The following is a 26,069-nucleotide window of genomic DNA, read 5'->3' on the forward strand; positions in this document are numbered from 1 at the left end:
ATCTGATTTGTTTGCTGAGACCATCTTCTACAGTAGCAGCTATGCCCAACCATTATAAACGGAAAAGTGCAGCTTGAAAACATGAAGTATCTTTATGCTGAGTCTTGAGAATGCACATCATAGAGAAGTGGAGATTGAAGGCATAATGAGAAACATTCAAAGAGCCAGCGGTCTGTAGTGAAGAGCTGTGAGACGAATTGGATGAGCAAGCTGCTACACTTCTGACCTTGACCTCTTCCCCTGCATGTGGGATTCACCTCCCTTTTCCCATCAATTTGGCTGCTCTTTTCTAAAAGAATTCACAAAATTGGTGATGATGACAGCAGCAGTATAATAGTTGCAGAAGTTAAAAGGCAAAATAAGTCTTTTTGCTTTCAGGCAGAGAATGGTCTAAGAGATAATGAGATAAAACCAAGAGTCTCTGAATGGGAAGTGATTCAGGAAGCTGGTATGAAACTCAAGCCCGTGTATGGCCCAGGGTATACCGGCATGAAGAACCTGGGAAATAGCTGCTACCTCAATGCTGTCATGCAAGCCATTTTCAGCATCCCAGAGTTCCAGCGAGCGTAAGTAGCTCCAAGCTAGCACTTACTACTAGTTGCCTAGTTCTCCTATGTCCTGTTTTTCTATGCAGAACAGTATTTTAGAGTCTTTAACAAGATAGGGACCTGGCAGAATTTAGATCTTTGCATCACACGTTTCTTTGTGTGGCTCTACCCAGGTAGCCTGTTATTTCACCTGTGTTCAAGTGAAGCAATACTCAGATAGTATGTTACCAAGTGCTTTGGTTTTCAACAAATGGGCTGCAACAATATATACCTCAGCAATTATTGTCAGGAATTAGCTATTATTTCTCTGAGGAAACTCGATACAAACATTATTTCATGTGTTTTGTTCCTGATTAAAAGCTAACAAACAGAAAACTCTTAAGAATTTATTTGGCAGTGCTGGTCTGGAGTAGGAAGTACATTGTTTCATTGTGGTTTTGAGCAGTGCCCAGCAGCTGTTTCAGGTAGAATATTCTGGGTAAACAGCAAAGCCATATATTTTCTCTTTAGCTAGAAACTTCTAACCATAACTTAAATATCCTTTTCCTTATTTCTTTACTACTATTTTTCAGTGGTAGAAGCATTCACCAGGGTTAGGTGAAGTTATTTGTGCGTTGCAAAATTTGATTTGCCAGCACAGAAGGGGCTTGTAGATGTATTGCTGCTGAGGACCGTGTGTCTACCTCTGTGTAGTATTTGAATGTTTGTGCTTTGTTCTTGATGCCCAGGTATGTGGGAAACCTTCCGAGAATATTCGACTACTCCCCACTTGATCCAACACAAGATTTCAACACCCAGATGTAAGCGATGCTTTTCAATGACTAACTTTGTCAATTTAAATAGAATCTGAATAATTTAATGGCAAAGAAGAAAAATAGGCTTGTGTGGGCTTGGAATCAAAACGTGGCACAGGGTTCAATGTGAAGACTTGCCTGATTAATTATATGTAATGTTTCTTTTGAGGCTCAAAGACAGTATATTTCTTCCTTGGAAGAAAATCTTCTTTTTTTTTGTCTATTTTCTCATGTGTTCATGTTTTTTTGTTTCTTTCCCCCTCATTTTCTTTCCCACAGGGCTAAACTGGGACACGGCCTCCTTTCAGGCCAGTATTCTAAACCACCCATGAAATCTGAGCTTATTGAACAGGTGATGAAAGAAGAACACAAGGTATTTGACTGAGTTTGTGCAGCCTAGTAACTAGGTAAAAGTGATACCCTGAGAAAAGGGAACAGGTGCTGGGCATTGGAGAACATGGATGGATCTAGCATGGGATACTTAGCAAGGTGGAATGAGCGGGATTCTAGTCAGGAATATATTAGTCAGGGACTATTTGTGCAAAGCTTTAAAGTAACCAATGATTCTGTTAAGAAGGTGTTCAGCAGCTCCTGTGATGAGTGCATTCATAGAACTTCTGTTTATCTTCTCTGAGGGACAGTAGAATGCTATTTTAGGGTGTCTTGAGTGTTAGAGGATTTTCTAATCTCACTCTAAATTGCAGAAAGTAATAGAAAGACCAAATAAATTGTTTCTGAGGTGTCTGAAAATATTCTACCTGATTTCAGTGGAAGCTCTTAATATCTTAGGCAATTTTTTGATTTTTTAGAAATAATGATAATTTTTTGCCAAGGCCTGGCTCATTTCTTTCTCTCAACAAGCTTCATGGGCCCTGTGTGATTCTGCTTTGTCTTTGTACCTCTTCTCAGTTCTGTGAAGAAAAGCTGTTAGAAGCTTTTATGTCACAACAGTTTCTCTTTTACCAAGTTGGCATAAATTTCCCTCAGTGTTTGGAGAGTGAGAATGACATCAGTTTGTATTTTGACTCTTTTTTTCAAACTCTGCTTATGGATTTGTTGCTGCTTTTCCCACAGTGGTTTGATTAACATTTGCCTTGAGCAATATGTTAGTTATTTGGTTTGTGTAATGTACACGAGTGAATCTATCAAAATTGAGATTTGTTTTCCTATTCAAATTATCTACTTGAAACATTTGTTTAGAGTGATGCTGGGAAAACTGTGTCAATGTGCGTCGTTCCTCCCTCCATGTTAATGTCCCTGCCAGCCCACTTACTGTGGCTCCAAACAACATCTGGAGTTAAATTAGTCTTCACAACTGAAGTGAAGATACTGCTTGTAGGAAGGAGCTTTCTTTACAGGGGAAAATGCTTCATACAGAGTTGTATTTTCATGGACAGTAGAAGTCATGTGGGCTTGTCAAAGAAGCATAGTGATGGTTTTTGTGAAAATAGGTATTTTCCTTTTACCTTTGTCTCTATTAGTTATTGATATAGGAATTCAGTTCCAAAGAAGAATGCCAGGAAGATTCTGGACGCAAAGCATCTGGTACACTGTAGTTTGTATAATTTGAGTGCCCCATGTCTGCTTGGCAGCTGTTCTGCATAGTAGATACTGACTGTTTTGAAAGAAACCAAAAAATGTGACTTATGCTTTTAAGTAAAGTTGGAATCTATCAGTGAAGCACACTGATTAAGAAATAGTAGAACAGATTTTAACAGATGCCTCACTTAAATTCTCTGTAATAGTTGACTGACTTTGTTAAATGTCTGTGATGTGAAAAAGAAATTATGTGCCGAAAGTTCAGGACTTGAACTGTTAGGACAAACCTACAGCTGTGAACCCACTACTCTGTTTTGCCCAAGGGTTAATCTTAGCAATGAGATGTTGAGATCTTCAGTGACAAATAGTACAAACCTGTGTCAGGTAGTAGTAACCATGTATTGGTGTTTAAGAGTGCTTGCATTGTTCATGAGTTTATTAAAATTGTAGTTACACGTGTCAGATGAGCCCTTTATCAAGCAAATTGTAGCATATGCTAGATTTAGGAACAGCTTTCACACCTCTCATTCTTTGTGTTGAAGAAGAACACGGAAAAATTCAATTATAGATATTATTTTTTTCTGTTTTGTGGACATACAAAAAAACAGATTTTGTGAATTTGGGAATGTTCCCTGCTCACCTCCCTCCCTGACACCTTCCCCCAACAGTACTGATATACATATTGTATTCTGTCATTTAGAGAGCTGTACTGACATTCATAATATGACTACACTGGATTTTAGGTGCCCAACATTTTCAAATGCCTCCATTTTGTGTCTACAGTTGTTCATTTTATCTTTGTGTTGTGTTTTTTTTGTTGTTGTTGTTGTTTTTTGTTTTTCTTTTTTTGCATCCTACCTGTGAGACATTCTCTAGCTTTCTAGGTTGCTGGAATTCATCCAGAGTTTTGGGGAGTTGTTGCCTGTGAAAGCATTCATGTGAGATCTGCAGTGGTCCAGCACAGTCTATATTTAGCTGAGCTGTTTTGCAACTGTTGATGAAGAAATTATGACAGATATTCTATAAATATTTTTGGTTCTGGGGAAGTAAAATCTACTTTTCATCACAGGAGCTTTGTCTGGGAACAGCAGAAGTTTTCTTGGTCCATTTTAATATTAAAAACAAGTTGAAAGCCTAAATGATCATCAACTAGGACTTGATTTTCTGTTAGATCTCTGTCATTTCTTCCATTGTTTTTCTTGCCCTTCATGGGGACAGGGTTTAGAGAAGAATATCCTTCTCTGGAGGCTGTTGCATGTGGCTTGTTTCTCCATGCTCAAATAGATGAATAAAAAGTATATAGATGGAAGCAAGGCTTAATCCCAAACAGTGCATTACACGTCAAGGCAAATGTACCACCTTGCAGTATTCTTACTTCTATAGCCAAAAAAAAAAAAAAAAGCCTATTATATAGTAATTTGAGGTATTTTATGCCTATCCGGGCTTTAATGAAATGTGATTGAAGATGCAAGAGTGACGCATAACCCAGGGTTCAGAAATCACTGGAACATCTCTCTGTCAAAGCAGCAGTAAGGCTCTGTATGGGAGCCTCTAAGTGGCATCTTAGCCTCATGACATTGCTGGTAAGCTGCCAGTACTTGACAAAAATGTAACTGAGAACATTCTTCTGATTTCAGTGAGTCTCTGCCTACCTTTCCCTGTTGAAATCAATATTCACATTTTCCTGTTTTAGTGTGTGCTCTGTGTACCTTTCATTTCATGCTGCTTTTTTTCTTTTTATACCAGAGAAATGGAGAGCAACTGTGGTAAAGTCTGAGATTGGCTGAATATTTAATAACCTTTAGCGTGTCCTAAGGGCTCTGCTTTTGCTTGGACTCTCTTGAAATTTATTTGGTTTTATGGAGAGTGAGAGCAAATCTGAGCAAAATATTCTGACCCTTTTGAAAGCGTTATTTGGAAGGTATTGTAGCTAATGTCATTTTGAAGAAATTTCGGGAGGGAAAAAAAAAGCTTCTGAAATTGATAGAGAGTGTGAAAGTCAAAATGAGGACTCAGCAGCTAGAGATTTTAAGATTTGGAGCAGCTCCTTACTGATGTAACCAAGTAGCCAAAGGTAGTATGTGCTTGGTCCCTCGTTGTGATCAACAACTACAAATTGCCAATTCATGTCTGTTTTTGGCAACCCATCTGCCAATTTTTCTGCTTGTATTAGAAAGCTTTTGTTTGGAGTATAATAGCTGCTACATCAAAGTGCTTCAGCGCCCACGTAGCCTTAAGTGAAACAGGGGTCTGAGAGGATTGTCATTATTAGAAAACAGTGTAGACTTTAAGCCTTCCTGAAAACTGCTAACCTTTAGCAATTCTTCAGTAATCTAATTTGACGTGCAAATGCTATAGAAAAATAAACCTGTGTGAATGCTGCAGGAAATACAAAAGAACCATACTCTGAAACCCCCAAATAGTATTTCAGGACCCTTCTCATTTTTTTTTTTTTCTAAAGGAAATCCAGATGAAACTGAAATTATCATTTCTACAGTGACAAAAATAGCCCGAAAGTAGATCTAGTGGAATGATTTGGGGATATTTGATTTAAGACTGAATATAAATTCCTCTTTAAAAGTGTTTTCTTTCTTTTGTTTATTTCTAGCCTCAACAAAATGGAATATCTCCTCAGATGTTTAAGGCTTTTATAAGTAAAGACCACACAGAGTTTTCCTCTAATAGACAACAAGATGCACAGGAGTTTTTCCTACATCTTATAAATCTAGTAGAGGTGAGAAATTCTGCATGAATACTTCTTTTCTGTAGTAGTGTTAAAGCTGAATTTGTTTTGTGAATGGCTTTTTTTTTTTTTTGATATACTCTTTATAGCACTGAGTATATAGAAAATGGCAACAGTTTAGAAGTACCTTGGCTTAGAAGTATTTTTTCCTTAATTATTCCTTCTTACTACTTTATACTTATTACTTAAGTGGGATTCTCTATGGGTGCAAGAGTTCTACTTGCAATAGAATGCAAATAGAACTGTCAGATCTGTGTCCAGCTTCGTTGTCTCTACGTTTGCCATAAAACAACCAGCAGCCTTTGAGTTCTTCAGTCATCCAAGGGATGACTGTTACAGTGAATTTTAATATTTTGTCAGAGGAATCCTGTAGGTTCAGAAAACCCCAGTGATGTTTTCCGTTTCCTGGTGGAAGAACGCACGCAGTGCTGCCAGTCCAGAAAAGTCCGCTACACGGAGAGGGTGGACTACATCATGCAGTTACCTGTTGCCATGGAGGCAGCAACAAACAAAGGTAAAGAAAGCAACAGGTCAGTTCACTGACCTTTCAGTGTGTCTCTGACCATAATCGTGTCTAGTTGAGCCATGCAAAAGCTTTATTGATACACTTTTGCATTTCTAAAACCTCTAAAAATACTTCTACAGTGAGGAACATCATAACCACAACGTTCATTTAGCTTTCAGTGTCATGTTTGTTTCTCAGATGAATTAATTGCATATGAGCTGAAAAGGCGAGAAGCAGAAGCTGCAAGGAGAGCTCCACCAGAACTTGTCCGTGCCAAGATCCCATTTAGTGCATGTTTGCAGGCCTTCTCTGAACCAAGCAATGTAGAGGACTTCTGGAGCAGTGCCCTTCAAGCAAAATCTGCAGGAGTTAAGTAAGTGTCTGCTTGTGCAATGAAAACCTATGTTCTATATATATGTTTCTACCTGGTCATGGTGCAGTGAGAAACAGGCAAGGGCATAATGGATGCTGGGGTTGTATTAGCGTTGAGGCTCATAAATGCAATGTGTATGTCAAGTTCTGTGCTGACCTGAGCAGGAAATAAATTGTTCTGAACTGTCAATCTCCACAAAGGTGATGATGCATGACAGTCAGTAAGAGCTTGAACTTTAAAAGCCTTGTGGCTTAATTGTTTGCTCACATTTTAAAATCAAATTTCATGTATTAGTTAGTGGTAGAGCTCTGTGCTGTGTGTTAGGAGATGCTCTGGATACCTGCACTTAATCTCTTGATGTCTTCACTTGACTAAAAATGCTGGAGGACGTTGTATGAGACAAAACTGGGTAAGACAAATGAAAGTTGTATTTGCTATGTGTGAAAGTTCTTTACATGGATTTAAGTATTTGCATTTGTCAGGTGCTATGTTCGTAACTCCATTTTGATTGTTATTACACTTTTTGCATGTGTCCAGATTTCAACTCACCCACTTCTGCATGATGCGGGGTTTGCCTGGATCTATCAAGTTCAATTGCTGTTAGTTGTATGGGGCCATGGTACAAGACAAACTTAAGAGAAGAACTTACTTTGTGTGTTTATATTTAGGTGTAATAAAGAATCAAGAACTTGGGCATAGAAAGCATTGGGCTGAAATAGGAAGGCAGCTGGATGACTCTAGTTCTTAAGGCAAACTTTCTTGTTGAGAACAAGAGTTTGTCCCTTATCAGGTTCCATTTTTATATGTCAGTAGTGAGGAGTGGATGAAAAATGGGCTCTGCAACTGATTTGCTGTAGCTAGGTACCCTCTATTTTTAGATCGCTTAACATATCAGTGCCTCATTGCTCTCTTGGTGGGTGGTTTCACTGACATCCTTGTATTGAAAACTGGGAGGCAAGTGCATGTGGTAGAGAAACAGCAGCAGAAATATATGGAGATTTGTTTTTTAAAACTGTGGCCACGGAGGAAGATTACAATCTTTTTAAGTAGATCCAGAGTTAATGTGAAGCTCATTCCTCATCCCATAGGTCTGTTGTGGCTTAACCTGGCAGGCAGCTCAGAACCCTGCAGTTGTTTGTACTTTCCTCTCCCAGTGGAAGAAGGGGGAGGACAGGGAGGAAGAAAAACAACGAAGTAGAACTTGTGGGTTGAGGAAAAAAACAAACAAAAACTACTTACTAAGAAAGAAAATGAAAATAATATTGACAATAGTATGTATTTACAAAACAAGAGATGCACAGTACAGTTGCTCACCATCTTCAACCAATGCCCAGCCAGTTCTTGAACAGCAGCTGACCCCCTGGCCAAGTGCTCTTGATTTCAGTTTCTTCATTCATTATGGTATGGAATCTCCCTTTGCCCAGTTTAGGCCAGCTGTTCTGGTTCTATCCCGTCCCAGCTCCTTGGGCCCCCTCAGCTACTCTCACTGGCAGGAACAAGAAGCTGAAACGTTCTTGGCTTTGCATCCACTGCTCAGTAACAGCTAAGACATGGGTGTGTTATCAACATTGGTTTTCTCCCAATGTAAGGGGGGAAAAAAAAAAGCTTTGTACCAGACACTATGAAGAAAAAATCAGCTCTGTCCTAGCTGAAACCAGGACAAGGCCTTTAAAAGCATTGAAAAATAAACGAGAACTAATTTATAATTCAGAATGTTGTGCTGCAGATTATAAGGTTACTAAAATTACAAGGTGAAGCTAACATGGATTTAGAAAGTCATTATTTATCATATGGAAGGAAGGCCTCTTATTTATGATATATTGACTGTATTTTACACAGAGTAAGGAGAATTGGAAAGGATGTTCTTTGTAAACACAAGACAAGGGAAAGCAAACGTTCAGGGTGGCAAGTGTGGGGAAAATGGGAGCATGGAGAAGGAGAATATATATAGTATTCAAATACATATAATATTCAAGATGCATATATATAGATATATATAACATTATTGTGCTTCTTTTCTTGAAAACCTTTCGGTGAAGTATAAGTTCTCATGCTGATAAAATCTGTCATTATTAATCTCACTCAGCCTAGAGTTGTTTATTTCAGTATTCTTTAGGTACTGAAATCTGTGCTGCTTTTGATTTTGCTGCCTTGCCTCACTGAACTGAGTTTCTTGTGCTTCCTAGGACTTCTCGTTTTGCTTCGTTTCCTCAGTACTTGGTGGTGCAGATAAAGAAGTTCACCTTTGGCCTTGACTGGATACCCAAAAAGCTCGGTACGTGCCTTTTCTACTTACCTGTTTCTCATTCTATCCAAGGTAACCCATGAGGTATATGTGCATTTTTTTCTGTAACAAGGACCTGGTTTCAATCTCAGGTTTATTTTAAGGATTACTTGATCCTAAACAAATTCTTTTTATTATTATTTTGTTAGTTTGTGTCTTTGTCAAATTAAGCCAGCTGTTGATTGGTTGTGTACCCAGGTTCCTTTCTCTGAAGGAGTTGGTTGCTCTCTGAGGTTGTTTTGCTGGGTTCATAAGCTTAACTCGTTTCTCTGCTTCTGCAGATGTTTCAATAGACATGCCAGATTTCCTGGATATCAACCACCTTCGAGCCATGGGTCTCCAGCCAGGAGAAGAGGAACTTCCTGACATTGCACCTCCCATCATCATTCCTGAAGACCCAAAAGGTACTGATTTTTGACCTCCTGATGTTCACTATGAAACAAAAAACCTAGTACCTGAAACTGTGTCAGATAAATGCTTTGTCAAAATTCAGCTCTCTGGAGGTTTTAATTTTGACCCTTATCTTAAATTCTTTATCCAGATCTATGCATTTTATTTATCCTCTAGCTAAAACTAAGTTATGTCATTGAGCATGTTTGGATGATGGAGCTTTGTTGATAACAGATTAGATTCTTTCTTATGTCGGTTTAGGTCAGCTGCCAGTCATATTTCCTGCTGGTTTATAGTACAAGAGGTTTGTTGTTCTGGATTGTCTGAGAAATGTCCCAGGTCTAATTAAAGACAAAATATCTGGGATAGAAAGATGATCGTTTTTTGCCTATAATGGTTCTGTGACCTAAAGAAAATTAAAAAAAAAAAAAAGCAAATGGTTTTTTTCCCCCCCCACATGACTCTACATAGCCTTCATATAATCCTTCATTTTACCTCCTTTTTCTCCATTTTCCCCCCCCCCCCCTTTCTTTTTTTTTCCAGATCGTATGATGAACCATGTTGTGGAGTGTATGTATCCCATTTTTGTCAGGCTGATATTTCAATTGCTTATAAATTTGCTGTCTTTTGTTCAGCAAATGGCTTCTCTGTACATAAAGTGATGCTTGGAGATTCGACCTGCATGCTTCTGTTAACTTGTGACTTGTGTACTTGTTCAGCACTTGCCTGTGTGCAGGACTCCTCGGAGTCTGTAGCAGCATCAGTGTAGCTGATGAGCTACTGCTCTGTCTGCAGCCATTCAGCATATGAAATTTGATGTGTGTACATGTAATAAAATACCATTATCAGATTGGAAAGTGTTAACTCAGCTGCAAAGTTTTACAGTATTTTAGCTTCAAATATATAACTGTTAAAAGAAAGATGCTTCTCTTTTATACTTATATCTTTATTTTTAGGAGCCAGGGGATCTTTTAGGTTTAAACATTGAATTTATTTACAAACGTGTGAGATGAGATGCAGATTCTTTGGATAGAGCCTTAAATTAACACTTGGCTATGCTGAATGCCACGCAGTAGCTCTTTAGGTGTAAAAGTTCCTTCATGTTTTATATAATGTCTTGCTAAAGAGAGAGGATTTAGTTGTTACTTTGATTTATGAATCTGCTATACCTCTAAATTTAAGTTACTGCGTTCTTAGAAGAGACTTATTTCAGATCTGATTTACAGCATGAAGGAACTGGAACTGCTGTATGAAAGAGGGCAAGCTACTTAAAATCCAAGGCCGCTTTTTGACGGCCTTCTCTAGCTTTGCTCAGCATCTAACATTTCCACCCCTTGAAATTCAGTGGTGATTTTATTTATAAATAAAATCCTGTAGGAAATCATCAAGATTTAAGGACCTATGCAGATTGCTGAGACAAAAGATTACCAGTAAGTCCGTAATAAATACTATAATGCTTTATACAAGGCTGTTTTCTAATGGGTGTGGATTTATTGCAGTACTAAAATCCTAGCAGCATGTGTTATAGTATGTGGCACCATGAGTTGCAATAAGAAATACAACAAAATGGATTAAATTAGACTTAGTATACTAGAAGAACCTTTCTTGCAGCTCTAGATATTGATGAGTCTTCGGTTATGCAACTGGCAGAGATGGGTTTTCCTTTGGAGGCATGTCGGAAAGCTGTGTACTATACAGGCAACCTGGGTGCTGAAGTGGCTTTCAACTGGATCATTGCACATATGGAAGAGCCAGGTCAGTGACTGGAAGGCGCAAGTGAAGTTCAACTTCTGATTTTGTATTCTGGCAGTCAGTTGAAATTTTGAAATGCACAACAAACAGAGAAACAGTGGCCCCTTCCCCACTCCAGGTAACCTGGAGGTGTGAGTGAATTTTTCTAAGCTGATTCTGGGGTATGCAGAAAGAAGACAACAATCCTAAGTTACATCAAAAGCATGTGTCTTGTCCTCATTGATGGTGTAGGCCATCTCTGTTTTCCACCCTTCGGTTAGGACTGTGCTGCAAGAGGGAAAGCTGAATTAAAAGTACAGAGAGCCCTGTCTGGATAACCTTCCGCATCAGCCTTCTCTAGTTCATATTAGAGCATTCATGCTATACTTAGAACTTGGGCTTATCTACTGATGGACAGGGCTGCTTGATATTCTCTACTTCCTGTATTTCAGCCGTGAAAAATTTGAGCCCATGGTTTTGAGTATACCTGAGCACTTCCTTGCTGGGGAAATCCTGATTTGGTTGAGTTCCCATTTTCTGTTGCTTGTATAAATGGGGGCTGAGTTTTACTTGGGCTTAACTGAAATATTTCAGCTGTGGAATCCGTTCATCTTAGTACTGTATGTATGTCAGCCTGGCTGTCTACTCTTCTGATGTCATCATTGCTTCTACATCAGTCTTGGCTAGTTGCAATTGTTTTGCTTTTATAATGCATCAAGTTGTTTGCTCAGTATGAGAGTCAAGTTAGATATTTTGTGATAAGCATGTTCAGCTTGTTTTTAAGTCTTTTCACATGTCCCTGACCCAGCTGGGCAAGTGAAATGAACTGTATGCTGATTTCTGGGCTGCTTTTAAAGTCCTGTTTGTTTGTGTATATTGTTGACTTTCCAGTTCATGGATGGCAAAAGAAAGATCTGATGAATGTTTGCTTCTTCCAGACTTTGCTGAACCATTGGTTGTACCTGTGTTTGGAGGAGCTGCTTCCAGTGGTGTGGCTGGCTTTGGGGCTGTTGAATTGGATAATCAACCTCCTGAAGAGATGGTCTCCATCATCATTTCCATGGGCTTCCAAAGGAGCCTAGCAATTCAAGCTCTGAAGGCAACAGTGAGTTCCATTGGTAGCATTTGGGTTATATTTGATACTGCGAGCTTTGTGTGAACGTGTGCACATTCAGATGCCTGTGAAACATGCATATAAAAATTAAGTTAGTGGATGATGCGTGTAGAACTATTCTAGCAGAGTCTAGAATTGCATGACTTTAACCCAATAAAATGCGAAGGTGACTTGTGTGTTTCATGTAATGTTAAAATGTGGACAAATATCTGCTGAGAAACAATCAGAATGTCTGAAGACTGTGCATGCAAGTTTTCAGTGCTGTTGCACGTGATCCTTACTCAGTTCAAAGTCCAGTATGAGAGTGGTAGCATGATTCTAGAGAGTGCATTAAGGGATGTTCTTTTACTTCTTTCTCTCACAGAACAGTAACTTAGAGCGTGCACTGGAATGGATCTTCAGCCACCCTGAATTAGAGGAGGAAGATGGGGAGTCTGCTTTGAGCATGATGGATTTGGAGAATCATACTAATGCGAATATCCTTGCAGAGGCAAGATCAGAGGGACCCAGGATCAAAGACGGGCCTGGAAGTAAGTTCTCCTTCAGCTTAGAGGTGGCTATCATGTTGTTGTATCATGTCTACATCATTCATATAGCTTTCCTCTGTTTAGAAAGTATGTATGTTTTTTGGACATGATCTGTACAAGATTTTTTTACTCCTACTTCTGGGTCTGAATCTGTTTTGGTTGGTCGAAGTTCTGTGAGCGTTGTTTGCTCAATAAACTTTCTCTGGACTCTCTGAATAACTGGAGTCCAAGTTTCCTGTTGCTAAGTCTTTTCTGGCCTGGACTAGGACAAGCTAGAATGTTTAGATATTCAAAAGCTGAATGTCCCAGATATTACACTGCTGTTACAAACCTGAGTTTCTGTTCTGCTCTATAATCTGGTGGTTGGAGAGTGGGACTGATACAATTCTTTCAACCAAGTTCTTCATACTAATGTGTCAGGTAAAATTGGTGTACTTTGCTGTCATCTTTTGTGTGTGGTTTTTTTTTTTCTTTGAGATTCTCAATCATACTAGTGCTAAATAAACCACAAGATGGAGCTAATGTACAGCAGTCAAAGCTGTGAAACAGAGCACTGGTTTTAAGTCTAAGAGTGCAAAAGCTCACTGATTCTAAGATGCACTGTTTTTAAAGGGTCTTTAGTGACTTACTGTCGTGACTGTTGTGTATTCTAAACTTGTCCCTCTAAGCTTGACTGTAATGGTCTTATGAAAAATTATCAACTAATTTGATTTTGTTCCTGTGGCTGCCATTATGAGTATTCATTTCTTTATTTTTAATATTATGAAGTCCAGCCTTAAGTCTCACGGAGATATGGGAGCCATTGATTTACCATTAGGTTTTAAAAAGAAAAGAAATTGGAATAACTATTTTTTGTGGTACTCAGCCTTTATAGACTGAGACCATTTATTGAGTGCCTGAAATCCTGATAAGCAACATGATACTGTAAAATGGCTCCAGAAAGCCCTCTCCACCAAAATCCAGGCCTCTGTCCTTATGCAATATCCTGAAATAAGGTACCTTTTTACTTTTGGTAGTAATGGGTGTATGGTATGAGTGGACGGGGAGCAAGAACCAATGATGAGTTCTCCAGAGGTTCTGAATATGAAAACAGTCATTTGTATTAAAGGAAGAAGCTTTTTTTCCTGTCCTCTTTTATGGGCTACTGAAATTTGAAACTTCTGGTTTTTTGTTTGATTTACAGGGAATCTTTGATCACATTCGTACATTTGTGTGCAGAGTTAACTCTTCTAACACTTCTGTGGTGCTCTCTGGGAACTGCAAATAAATCTGCTGTTTTCTCTTTCCAGAGCTGTGATCACAGCTCTGCTGTGTATGTGCAGAGATGTATGTGGGTTCAGCTTGGATTGTTTTGATGTTTGACAGTGAATTTCAGCACTAGTTAAACCAAGCATATGCTGCAGTCTTAACAGAAACTGCATTTAGAGATGCAGTGCCTGAGTTAGGAGTGCTCAGGTGCTCCTCTGGGATTAAAAAGAAAAAAACTTCCCCCATATTCCTATTGCAGAGTTAGCAATGGAAGACTTATGCTCTCATTTGTATTTGCTAAACAGGGTATGAGCTGTTTGGGTTCATCAGCCACATGGGAACATCCACAATGAGTGGTCACTATGTTTGCCATCTCAAAAAAGAAGGAAGGTGAGTGGAACTGGGAGAGAGAGAGAGACATGCAAGGCTGAGCGGATGTTTTCTTTGGAATACGTATCTGTTCAGAGCAGGATGTGTATTCATGACATGCTTCATTTTTATTATGTAGACATATCTCACCAAAGAGACTGTTTCTGATTTTGCTGCAGACTGTAGATATGATGAGTCAACTTCTGTTACAGCTGAGATCTGTGTTGAAATGTACCATTGGCTGTCCTGTCCTTATTTTCGAAATCTGTTCATTTGGGGGCATCAGTTCTGTACCTGGCTTCATTTATCTGAACTTCTCTCAACTTCCTTCTTATCAATAGAAACCCATCAGACTATGGGCTGATACCAGTGTTAGTATCACTAGTACTGTGGTACTGATCTTGGCTCTGTTGTTTTTTTTATGCTCTTATTTTTTTTATATCATAAATTCATGATTTTTCCTTCATTAAAACTGTAAATACAAGTTCCTCTGCACATCTTTCTTCCTTCTCAATTCCTGATATTGCCAGTAAAACTGCTTTAGCTGTTTATCTGGTCTTTTGTTCCTGTTGCAATGCTCAAAATTAGATTTGAAGCTCTTTGAAGTTTGGATCTGAGAAGTCCCTGGTAAACGTGTGATGATTTTTATTCACACCATGTAATCCATCTTGTTTTTATTTCAGATGGGTGATCTACAATGACCTTAGAGTCTGTGCCTCAGAACGACCTCCCAAAGACCTGGGCTATATTTATTTTTACCACAGGATACCAAGTTAAGCCTCAAATGTATTATCTGGCCTTAAGAAGCCATAAGCCTTTTAACCTGCCAAAAAAAAAAGCATCCAAGGAAAAAAATAAATCAACAGAAGACCCCTAGCCCTTGGACTACCAAAAACAAAGGAAAACATGGGATGTTTATAGTTAATTTAAAAACAGTCATTTGATGCCTTCTTAAGTGTTAGAGGGAGAATTTCTATCAGGTGATGTATAGTACCTTGTTTTAAATTTATACACCGTGAAGGATACCTTAAGACCATGCAGATTACTGGTGGAGTTTGCAGCTAGTATGTGGAGAAAACAGAAGTTTCAGAATGGGACAAAACCAAACCAGTTCAGCCCAATTCCTGCGTCTTCAGTCCGTGCAGCTGTTGAAGACCATGAAGACACATCTGCATCTTTGGTAACTAGGAGCCACTGTTTTCAACCATGTTCCAGACAACTTAGGGAAACTATATCACGCTGAAAGTTGGAGGGAGGGGATGTATTCTACAAAGCAGAATGTCTTATTTGAGATTATTTTCATTACAGTGAGAAAAGCCAGCTACAGTTGTAGCTGTTGGAATTCAGTGTTACAGTGTTTTGGTTTGTGTTGTTGATCCATAAGCCTAAGAAATCAATGGAGATGTCAGTGCCCTGTACGTTTCTGCCAAAGAGAGGATTTTATTTTTACAGAGGTAGGTTTCTCCATCATCTCTAGACTGTTTGTTTTGCAAGGTCTTCCAACAGAGTCAAGATCAGTTTGCTAAAAAAAAAAAAAGGCAGTTTTTCTGAACGTGAAATTAAATAGTGTGCTCTCAGGAGAAGTAAGCCTATCAGTTTTTCTGTGTTTTTCTTATGAAAGAGTTAATGTCCCATTCTTATTTCTGAAAAAGACTGCATGTCAATCAGTCACATCCCAGCTGAAATCAACTCCATGACAAAGTACTTGCAGTGCAATTATTTCTGCTAAAGGTTGCATAAATATTGATTTCTATCCATAAGTGGGGGAAAACAGTAAAACTGTTGATTTTATTCTCTTCTATTCTCACATTCTCTTCTTTCCCTCCCTCCTCCCTTTCGAAAAACAAGAGCAATACACACCTGCTTTGAGATTGCTTGAAACTTGCAAACACGCCAAATAATGTTTTCTCAAACAGATGCCTTCAAAAAAAGGGGTTTTTATCTCTGGCAGGGATGAAGGAGTGGGTAGGTAGGGGCTGGCCTTTCCTGCCCTTTTCTTTTGGTTTGATTTTTGTTGTTGTTGTTTCGGTTTGCATCACAGGCAAGAATATATATGTTGGTTTTTAAACTGTAATTTAAAACATTTATTCTAGAAAAAAAGAAAATACAGTGGTGAATGTGGTTCTTTTTGTGATTCCAAAAGACTACCAAAGGTTCATATGTGTGTTAAACACTGCTTAGAGATGGTTGATGGAGTTGCCTCGTGTAACTTACTTGAGCCTTCATAATAAATGGGAAGGGTCAAAAAAACCCAACTAACTTCCCTGCTGAGCTGTCACTGTTTCCTCTGTAGTGCCTGCAGATTTAATACCAAAATTCAAGCTGCAGAAGAGAATCCAAATTAAAAATGCGGTTATGAGTATTTTTTTCTAGGTTTTGGGGAAAAAGATTTCTCCCTCAGATCACATGGCCTCGTGGAGAACTGAAAAAAAATATTTTGAGTCGGTTTCTGATCTTGAAAGATGATGAAAAAAATCCCAGTGTAGTAATTCTGCAAATTGGAAGTGGTGCCCAATTGCTGGGGAAGCTTCCTCCCAGTTAAAGTGCTCCTGTTGACACACAAGAACGATGCTCCAGCACCTCAGTAAGTGGCTCCTATGAGATTCTGCTGCTTTGTAGTTATTGTGGCACCAATTCTGGACAAAATCAAATTTACCAGTAATTTTTTTTCCTTCTTCAGGATTTTGTGAGTATTTGTGTGTATCACCAGAAAATGCCAGGTTTGAAAATGGGATCAGCAAATTATGCAGTGAAACATCTTCTATTTAAAGTGAAAGAACAAAACATTCTTGTATCTATATTTGTGCTTTTTCATTCTGGCAGTGAAAAAGGACAAAAGGCTTTTTTTTTTTTTTTTTAATGCCTAGTTATATCCCAAGAAACATTCAACACAACAGCTTCCCTTTTGCCTCATGATCTTAAAGGGCTATTCATAAACTGCCAAGAGCTGGTAGCCATTATCTTTTATTTAGAGACCCTGGGTAAGTAAAAGCTAACAGAGTTGTTACCATGTTCATTATTAAACTGGAAATATGGCTGTTCTCACAGGATTAAGGATGGAGCTTGGACTCTTGCAAGCGATTTGTCTTGTGCATCCCGGATCAGAAATGGCTGCAGGACTGATCCTGGTTTCAGTTAACATATGGGGCACACTGAAAGCTGAGGTTTAGGAAGCTGGCAGGTGATAAATGATTTGGTAGATGAAAGAGGAGAGCTGTTATCTGGCTGTGACACATGAATGGTAGCATCTCGGCTTCTGAAGTTCTCTTCAGCTGAGCACTCCTGTGTAGTGCCTTCCTAACCTAACAAGTGGGTCAGCAGTGTGGGGAGCAATTTATGGGGAAGGCTTACAGTCCTGCTGAAATGCAGCACTTGATAATATGTTCAGGTTCTCGGCTGTTTGAGGTTTTCTCTTATTTCCCAAAGTAGTGGATTGCCTCCTTTTCCAGATGAACAGTTAAGTTGTTTCCAGTTTGTGCTAGGATATGTACCAGGAACAACATGGTTTGGAGGAGCAGGATGTGAACCCCTGACTCACCAGCATGATGGGGGAGAGATGCATTTATTCATTTTTAACCTCAGCGTGCAGAAGACACAATCAGGCTGTAAGGAATAGATGACTAAATTACGAAGCCAGGATTGCTTTGCATGTTAGAATTTCTGTGCAGTCAATTGTGTTGGGTCAGGTCTCCATGCACAACTTGGGTGGTGACTGATGTGGGAACTCTGTGTGTCTGGGTGCTGCAATGGCTGCTGCAGGGGTGGGTATGCTGAGAGCTGCTTCATAGGAAAGCATGGGGGAGGAACAATCACTGTGAGCTGCTTGAGACAATTTGACCTGAGAATTATGGCAAACCAGGACTTGGCAGCAAATAGTGCTGATATTTTTTTAATAGATTTTTAGCTTTCTATATGAAAAGTTTAGGTTGGGGCATTGGAAAGGAGAGAAAGTCAACTTGGTTCTTTTATTCCTAGCAGCATGCAGGATCCTGTACAGCTCTTACTCTGAGTCACAATCTCCAGTGTCCGAAACACATGTAGACACTGAGTCCTTTTTAGTCTTCCTAGCCAGTATACAATTAAGATAAAAATTTATTTATTCAGTGCTATGGTTTAAAAACAAGTCCAGATGTTTCTGAACTCTTTCCACTTGTAGTTCTGTTGGGTTCAGTGGTGTTACTTCTGACTGGCAGTGGTGTAACTGAAATCAGAATCAGCACGGTTTCTCTGTCTCAGGCAGCTTCCATTGACTTGTGCACATTGTGAATACGGATGCAGCTGGAGTTCACTGGGTTGTTTTAGAAGCATCTCCATTCCTTTTGTTTTCAATCCTGGTAGCAGCCATTTTTATCTTTGCTGTTTTCACATGTTGAAAGACTATGCAAAATATGTAACTAGACGTCACTTTTTATTCTTTTCCTATATCCCTTCCTACCTTGATGGCTGAGATCAGCTTCTGATTTCTGTTCACTCTTAAGAGGTTTTACTGTTGTATCCTGGAAGTGTCTGTGCTGGTTGACTTTGCACCATTCGGCGTTGTTTGCTTGAAGCACTGTTAATGTTTTTGAGAGTATTTGAGATGAGAAAGGTTGTGAATGGTATTGTTGCAACTGTTTTAAATTAAAAAGGAAATATTCTCACATCTTGTGGCTGTGTGGATTCTTTCTTTCTCTCCTGTCCAAACTCCAGAGGAGCAGACCGAGTGTGTTTTGGTGCTGCCTCTTTTCTTACTTTCTGTGGTGATGTTTGGTGCATTACATAAGAACGTGTATAGGGAACAGGAGTTTGTAAGGGGCTTGATCTCTTGTGACTGATGGCAACAGATAAGTAAATGGATCTCCTCTAAAGAAGCAAAAAAAAAAAAAAACCCACAAAAAACAAACAAAAAAACCCACAAAGGAAAAAACCAAAGTAAATAGAAAATAAGATTTAAACTAAGTTTAATTTTTTTGTATGTTTTAAGCCAATTGCCATTTTTGAATGCAAGAGTTAGCACTCTTCTGCATGAACTCTGCCATCATTTTACCCTGGTCCCTGCTGTTCAGTTAAAGCTTTGTCTTGCTCTGTAATTCATCATATTCATTTTGGAATTTGACCTGCTGATCAATAAAGCAGAAGTTTGGTGTTTTTATTTTTCCTTTTGTGCAATAAATTTGCATAGTAGCATGACCGCTGGGATCTTTGGTAGATAGAGGAATAGGCCAAAAAATGAGTCTGATGGGTGGTGACCCTTTCATCTTTTCACAGGATCACGGGGCCATGAGCCAGAGGAGATGTGAGAGGTAAACCTTCCAGGTCTTAAGGGGCTTTTTCTGACATGGAAGTCAGGGTCATGTTAAGTACTGAGCGATGACGAGAAAGGTAAAGATGGTTCAATCCTGGAAGTCCAAATGTAATGATTTGTTGGTTCCTTTTATCACAGACGTCCATGGTGACCGTGGCAGGCCGCTCTGCACCACACTGTTGCCACTTGCAGCAACTGGGACAAGGTGAGGGATCCTCCTGCAAGCTGAGTGGCACAACTTAGGGCTCTGTTCAGACTTCACGTGGTGATGTACCGTGCAAGAGCTGTGCCTGCTGACTTCTGCAGATTGCTTGGAGAAGGCAATATAAAGTAGCTGACAGGTGAATAGCACCTCTGTGCTCTACTCCTCCTCACAAGAGTGGGAAATAACACCTCTCCATCTCTCTGGTGTGCCGCAGGCTTGACATGGATCAGCATGGCACTGACTTCTGTGATGAAAGATGAGTTCTGTAACCATACCAGAGACGATGCATGTCCAACAGCTGGTGTGCAGTAGGTGATTATGTTGTGCCTTTAAAGGTGTTTCTATTTTTTAGCAGTTCTGTACGTAGGATTTCCTCCCAGCTGCTCTCTTGCTTTGCCTTCAGCACTGCAGTACTGAGTCCCTGATCTGTGCCGTGGAGCACATAACTAATGGACACTGCTGCTTGTTCTTTGTCAGTACACCCAAGCAACAAAAACTAACCAGAACATCTCCTGGCAAAACACACCATTGTCAAGAGCACAACTACTTTCAACTTAAAGAGTTAGTGAGTTTTCAGTGTCTGTTCCCTTTTCTTCTGTAGTGAAAGGCTGCTTAGGCCACAGCGAGCCAGCTGACTTCTCTGACAAGATGTTTCCTTCCACAGGCAAACTGTGGCTCTATCTCCTGTTTGTTGTCCTTTTGTCTGTCTGTTTTTGTCTGGGTTTTTTTGTTTGCTAGGTTTTTGTTTTTCTGGCCTGTCCTAAGTGTCCACTGGCTGTGCCAACAGGTATTCAGATATATTCTAACTTTGTTTCTTAGTGGCCCTCTGCTGTAACTGTCACAGCTGCTCTGTTCACAGCAGGGCACAGGAATCTGTCCTTGTGTCACGTCTGTGCGTACATCAGTCTGTGCGTACATCAGTCTCAATAGCAAAACCATTAGCAAAAAGCCCTTCCTCTGCAAGTCAGTCATCACTCGAAGTTGGCTTTGGTGCTTCCTTGTTTATTCTTTTTTCTCTCCAGAAGGGCTGTGCCATATCATTACTTCTGCTTTTATTTTGAAGTGTGCAGTTGTGTAATCTTCAGGAAAAATTCTCATACTTTTTTTTTTTCTTTCCCATTTTCCTTGTACAGAGCGTATGTGCAAAACCTCTTGGTCCAGTCCTCAGCTGCTATGAATTCCAGTTGTAAGTACAATTGAAGTATTTAAAAATAAATTAAACAAAAGGAATTTAAAAAAGGAAACAAACAAACAAACAACCTCAGAGCAACGTGATGAGCTAATTAAAATCTTCTGGTTAAGAAAAAAAACCCGTCTTCTAGCCTTAATGTTCATGTAGAGAAGCACAGCTACAACATAAACAATAGGAAAGAAGCCTTGGATTAAAAATCCTTTGTTTCTCTTGAAGAGGTCCCTCTTTGGACTTCATTTACTTGAAATGAAAACCTTCTACAAATGGAGAAGCGATTTGGAAATATTTGAAGCCACAGACAAAGTTTTATTTTTTTAAAACATATTTAAAAATCGCACAGATATAAATACAGATAAATAAATACAATTTATTATGTGGAAAAGAACCCAAGGAAGGCATGCTTCCATTACAGTACAAAAATACTACATTAAATGGTGCTCTGCAAATAGTAACTATGAGCTTAATAAATTTAACACATCCAATATGCACATAATAATCTATTTCTTCAAAAATCAACTATTTTAAAGAGCAGTGCAAGGGAACAACAAATTAAAGCATCAGTAAACTACAGTTCTGTGTTTGATATTGTACACAGCTGATAATGCACTGGGAATAGAGAGGTGAGTTATTTGTCATAAGAAACATTTTCTTTTTAAAACTCCATACATGCTTGCAGACTCAGATTCTCAGTCAGAGTCTGTATGGACCTTTGTAACAGAATGTAAACATTCAGGAGTAGGGCTGAACTCCCACCTCTGCATCCACCTCGCTGCGATGCCTTGCACATTCACTTGCCCACCAACAGGAAATGTGAGCCACCAAGTCTGCACAGCAGCACAGCTCTTCAGACAGCCCAGGTGAAAGTATCTGCCAACCCTACAGTCTCTTCTTTCTTGTACATTGGCTTAAAAATAAAGCCAAAAAAAACTAATGCAAGTTTGCAAATGTTTTCAAACCGTTTACAGTGTATAGAAGCAGCTGCACAGAATGCCTTTCAAAACTATATAGTTTTACTTTAGATATGTTATACTCTGATATATAAAATATATTTATAAATGTTTTGATTTTTCTGAATTTACAATAATTGCTGATATTAAAAAGGCTGTTTAAATTAAAGTTCTAGCCACTGTCATCGGCAGTCTGTAAATGTGGAAGGGGAAAAAAAAAGATCAAATCACATTAAGTCTTAACTGTGCAAGCATTTGCAAAGTTACAGCTTAGCATTCCTTCTGTCTCTCTCACGTGCACAGTACCTATTGCTTGGGGGCTGAGGCTCTGACACTTCTGTGGGTTCTGTGGCATGCTTGTTTTTCCTCTTGCTTAGCTTTGTTCAAAGCATCAGTGGTCACTTCATGCATATGGTACTCTTGTCTCTGATATATTTCAGCAGTCCAGAACTAGAACTATAATGAAATAATCTGATTTCTAGCCTAGATGAGGTTTGAATAATAGATAATACTATATTTCATATGGCCTAAACCACCAATTATTTTCACAACGTGCGGTGCAATTTTCTGCCACTTCTATCTGTAAATGCTCAGTACTATAAGCAGTTATAACATAGATTCACTGTACAGACTGCAAAATTGACAACGCTGCTGACCAGAAATCTCTGGAACCGTGCAGGTTATCATGTGAAGTAACTAATATGTCTCATTTTGCAGACGCGTGTTCAGGTAAGGGAGACCTACAGCCAATCTGTGTGACAGTCCCAGCTCTCACCTGCTCTGACAGCGATTTAGGCCTCTAGCTGCCGGTAATTCCTTAGTTGTTATTCCTGACGTGGAGGCCTGTGCTCTACAAATGTTGGTAAGACCCTCTGGCTGATCTGTTGGCGCTGCTGAGATCCTTCTGTCTGCCTGATGGACAAGCCCAGGTTTTCTAAATTGGCCCATTCAGCTCTTGTGCTGAGCTTTCAGCTGAGTCAGGCATCCGCAGCTGAAGTTGGTGGATGCGGGAGATTGTCAGCTCTGTGAAGTTTTACTTGTTTTAACCAGAACAGTCAGAGGGACAGGCAGCCTTTAGAGCTAGTGGGCAAGCTTGAGAAGCCTGGCCACAGTGAGTGCACACAAGATGGCAGTGGCTTCAATGGTTCTGGGAGTCTTTTTCTCTGCTTTGGTGCTGTCTAATTTTAATTAGTAAAGGAAACGCGCAAATCCAATCATCCAGCTTCATGGTGAAAGCTGTGCGCATCTCACTTCTTGATTCTTAAGAGGATGCCAAAACTTGTCTGCAGGCACTCTGGCTGCAGATGTTTGTCAATAATTAAACATGAAATCCACAACACAGTGATTTCCGAGGTTGAGGTTTAAAAAGGGCTCTGTGTTTTGTGTAAACTTTTCCAAATCATCTGAACTCAGTCTTGAATTTGGCAGATGCAAAGTGCTTTTAAAATATCCCACAGAAGATACTGATTAATAGATTAAAAAATACCCTGTGTGTGCACCCTCTGCATGCATTCTTTAAACATATATTTGGGTAGCAGCACCACATGCTTTGTATTGATATTTCAGTACAGTTATTTGTTAATGTAGTTGCATGCAATATTGTCATATGAGGTTTAGCATTATTGGAGCCTCCCCTTGGATAGCTGCAGAAGTGCTCTGATTTAACAGATTTTAAGAAATACCATTGCATACAGATATGTTTGTATTTACCTAGAGATCAAATCCATACTTTAAACAAACAAACCAGTCTATTGCAACAAGGGTATCAGAGTCATTACAGTTTAAAAAGATCAGCAAGAAATGAGCCTATTGCTTTCATTGTAAAGCCTCACTCCGTAAATAATCCCTTTGATTCTGGTTACTGTTCAGCACATGCAGTGCTATCAGAGGGCAGCCCTCATCTGCTAACAGCATTTGAGCTAATCATGCAAAGACCACAGACTTTGAGTGTTCAGCAGCTTCATGGATCAGACTTGTTATAAATAAATACTTGTAAATCTTTGCAGAGGAGAGGGACAGTCACAAGCATGGCTTAGGAAAGTGCTACTTGCTTGTGTGAAATATGTAAAACAGAGGAATGACTCAAAAGCTTGGAATCAATTACCTGGCAGTGATAGATTACCTCTGGAGAAAGGGGAGTAACAAGAAGGGGAAGCAGGAGTGGGAGGTGATGGTAAACTGTCACAGCACTAATTTAGCATCAGCCTGTAGATTCTGTGCTGTTGTGACCCAGGAGTGTCTCAGGATCTCATCTCTGGTGAAATTTCTAGTCCTTAAGTAAAACTGCTATCTTACTTGGATCTGGGCAACCACATACTTGTTTGTCTTCTCTGAATTTCCGTGGGTCACCCTACACACACAGTCTGTGAGACAGCAGCATTCCTCTGCCTTTGTGTGATTCCACAGTGCACAGTGGCTGCCTGCCCACCTGGATGAGCAGAGGATGGAGGAGATGTTGACTGGGGGGAGCTCACAGGGAGCAATGAGAAGAAGATCCAGATTTCCTGTCTCTCACCCTTGAACTCAATATGCTACTGTTTAGCAGCCTTATTTATCCCGCCTTGTGCCTGGTTAGAATTACAGTGGCTGCACTTTTTTCCTAGGGTGTTACTATGCTGCAGTCTCTCCTGACCACGAGGAGTCCTGTCCTGTGCACTGACAGTGTTTGGTGATGGGGGCTGCAGGAGGACAGTAAGGCCCAGAATACTCAAGTGCGCACAGCACTGAACCTAGAAGCACCAAGAGCTGCTCAATGCAGGGACGTCTGGCACAGAGGCTGCCCAGCAGGTTTTCCTAACAAAATTTCTGTGTTAGTCGTGCACGTGATAGAGAAAAACATAGAGGTTTAGTGAACTGTCATCTATATCAAATGTTCCTTGTCATTCTGACTTGAGTTTTTTTATTTGAGAGGTATAAAAATATAATTTTTGAGCAGCTCATTCCTTTGGGTAATCCCTAATTATCCTACAGCAGAGCTGATATTATAGAAGGACTTACGTGATGGATAGGGCATCAAGCAAAATCTAAGCACATATGCTTTTGCCTTACAGTCTCTTCTCAAAGCTGCCTCCCTTCCCTCTTATCACTTCCCAGATTCAATTGCAGTGCACCTTCTGCTCTGCCTTATCGATACGGGGCTGTCATCACACATCGCTGTCAAAGCAAAGAGCAAACTGTTGTCAGCAGATATGCATACAGCAGCGTGCTTAGCTAAAATGTCATTCCCAGGCAGTCTTGGATAACCAGTCCTTAGAGAAAATTGAAGAAATAATTTGTCATTATATGCTTGATAAATAAACAGGAACGTATATAAACAGTGAATCAATAGAGCACTACTAAAAAATTCTTGTAGCTGTTTCAGCACTTCTATTCTATGGGTATGAATGAGAGGTAAGCCTCTTATTTTTAATAAGAAATGATTATTTTAGCCAATTATGTTGGTAATTAGGTGCAGTGATTGCACTAATTGAGATGGAATTTTCCTTTAAGTGGTTGCTCAAAATAACAGGCAGCTGCAAGAAACTTAAGCTCATACTGTTGGAACTGTCCAATTCTCACTGAGATTCTTACTTTGTGATTTGTGCATGTGATTTTTTTCTTAAGCAGTTCAGTTTTTCTGTTTTGTTGTTATTTTCAGTGCTGTTTACAGGAAATGTGCCACTCGTCCCACTTCATCACACTCAAGTATCTACCCTGCACCTTGCATCCCTGGCCACGAATCAGTGCAGTGCTATCCGGTTTTTTCCACCATTCAGAAAAAAGTAGTAAAAATAAAATAACTGAAAATGACTCCCCTTAGAAATATATCTGTTCCTCTATTTGATTGACACCTTTATCTCGAGCTAAGCCTGTTTGCATTGTACCAAAATCAATCCATTTGTTGTGTAACTGTGCAGCCCCATCCCTCGATACTGTTCCCCATTCATCCAAGCAAGAAAAAATTAAAATGAAATGCATATATATTTTTAAGGAGCTAGAAGTACTGATGTTATCTAAGCATTTAGCCTGCTGTGATAGAAGTCACTGAAACTTTTTGCTACTGTTTGCCACAACAGCAGGATTGCATCTCAGTCCCGATCGTACAAGCATTAAATAGAGGCTACTTTTCAGCAAGAACTTTCCCTTGAGCATGCTTTGCAGGTATGAGCTCCTATGAAGACTCTTTTTATTTGCCAAAGTGCTCTGTGGCTTAACATGTTTTGAATGATGTAATACACACAATATGTGCATGCACATGCATGCATATGTAGTACCTGATGCATAATAGAATAATCTT

At 39.5% G+C, this 26,069-nt stretch overlaps 1 protein-coding gene across 2 annotated transcripts in view; it reads left to right on the forward strand.

Moving 5' to 3' along the window:
• Positions 1-18,807, forward strand: part of USP13 (ubiquitin specific peptidase 13) — a 45,797-nt gene extending 26,990 nt beyond the window's left edge. For both annotated transcript variants that reach the window (XM_042881172.1, XM_042881174.1), the window contains exons 8-21: positions 379-566; positions 1,277-1,348; positions 1,622-1,715; positions 5,490-5,615; positions 5,985-6,138; positions 6,328-6,502; positions 8,689-8,777; positions 9,068-9,190; positions 9,720-9,746; positions 10,788-10,931; positions 11,846-12,012; positions 12,386-12,551; positions 14,102-14,186; positions 14,849-18,807. In XM_042881172.1, coding sequence (XP_042737106.1) covers positions 379-566; positions 1,277-1,348; positions 1,622-1,715; positions 5,490-5,615; positions 5,985-6,138; positions 6,328-6,502; positions 8,689-8,777; positions 9,068-9,190; positions 9,720-9,746; positions 10,788-10,931; positions 11,846-12,012; positions 12,386-12,551; positions 14,102-14,186; positions 14,849-14,942 — 1,704 coding nt within the window. In that variant the 3' untranslated portion in view covers positions 14,943-18,807. The remainder of the gene's footprint in view (positions 1-378; positions 567-1,276; positions 1,349-1,621; positions 1,716-5,489; positions 5,616-5,984; positions 6,139-6,327; positions 6,503-8,688; positions 8,778-9,067; positions 9,191-9,719; positions 9,747-10,787; positions 10,932-11,845; positions 12,013-12,385; positions 12,552-14,101; positions 14,187-14,848) is intronic.
• Positions 18,808-26,069: the final 7,262 nt, after the last annotated feature.

The sequence above is a fragment of the Lagopus leucura genome, unplaced genomic scaffold (genome assembly GCF_019238085.1).
Source record: "Lagopus leucura isolate 7727_CA_CO unplaced genomic scaffold, USGS_WTPT01 Super-Scaffold_100029, whole genome shotgun sequence".
Classification (NCBI taxonomy): Eukaryota; Metazoa; Chordata; class Aves; order Galliformes; family Phasianidae; genus Lagopus; species Lagopus leucura.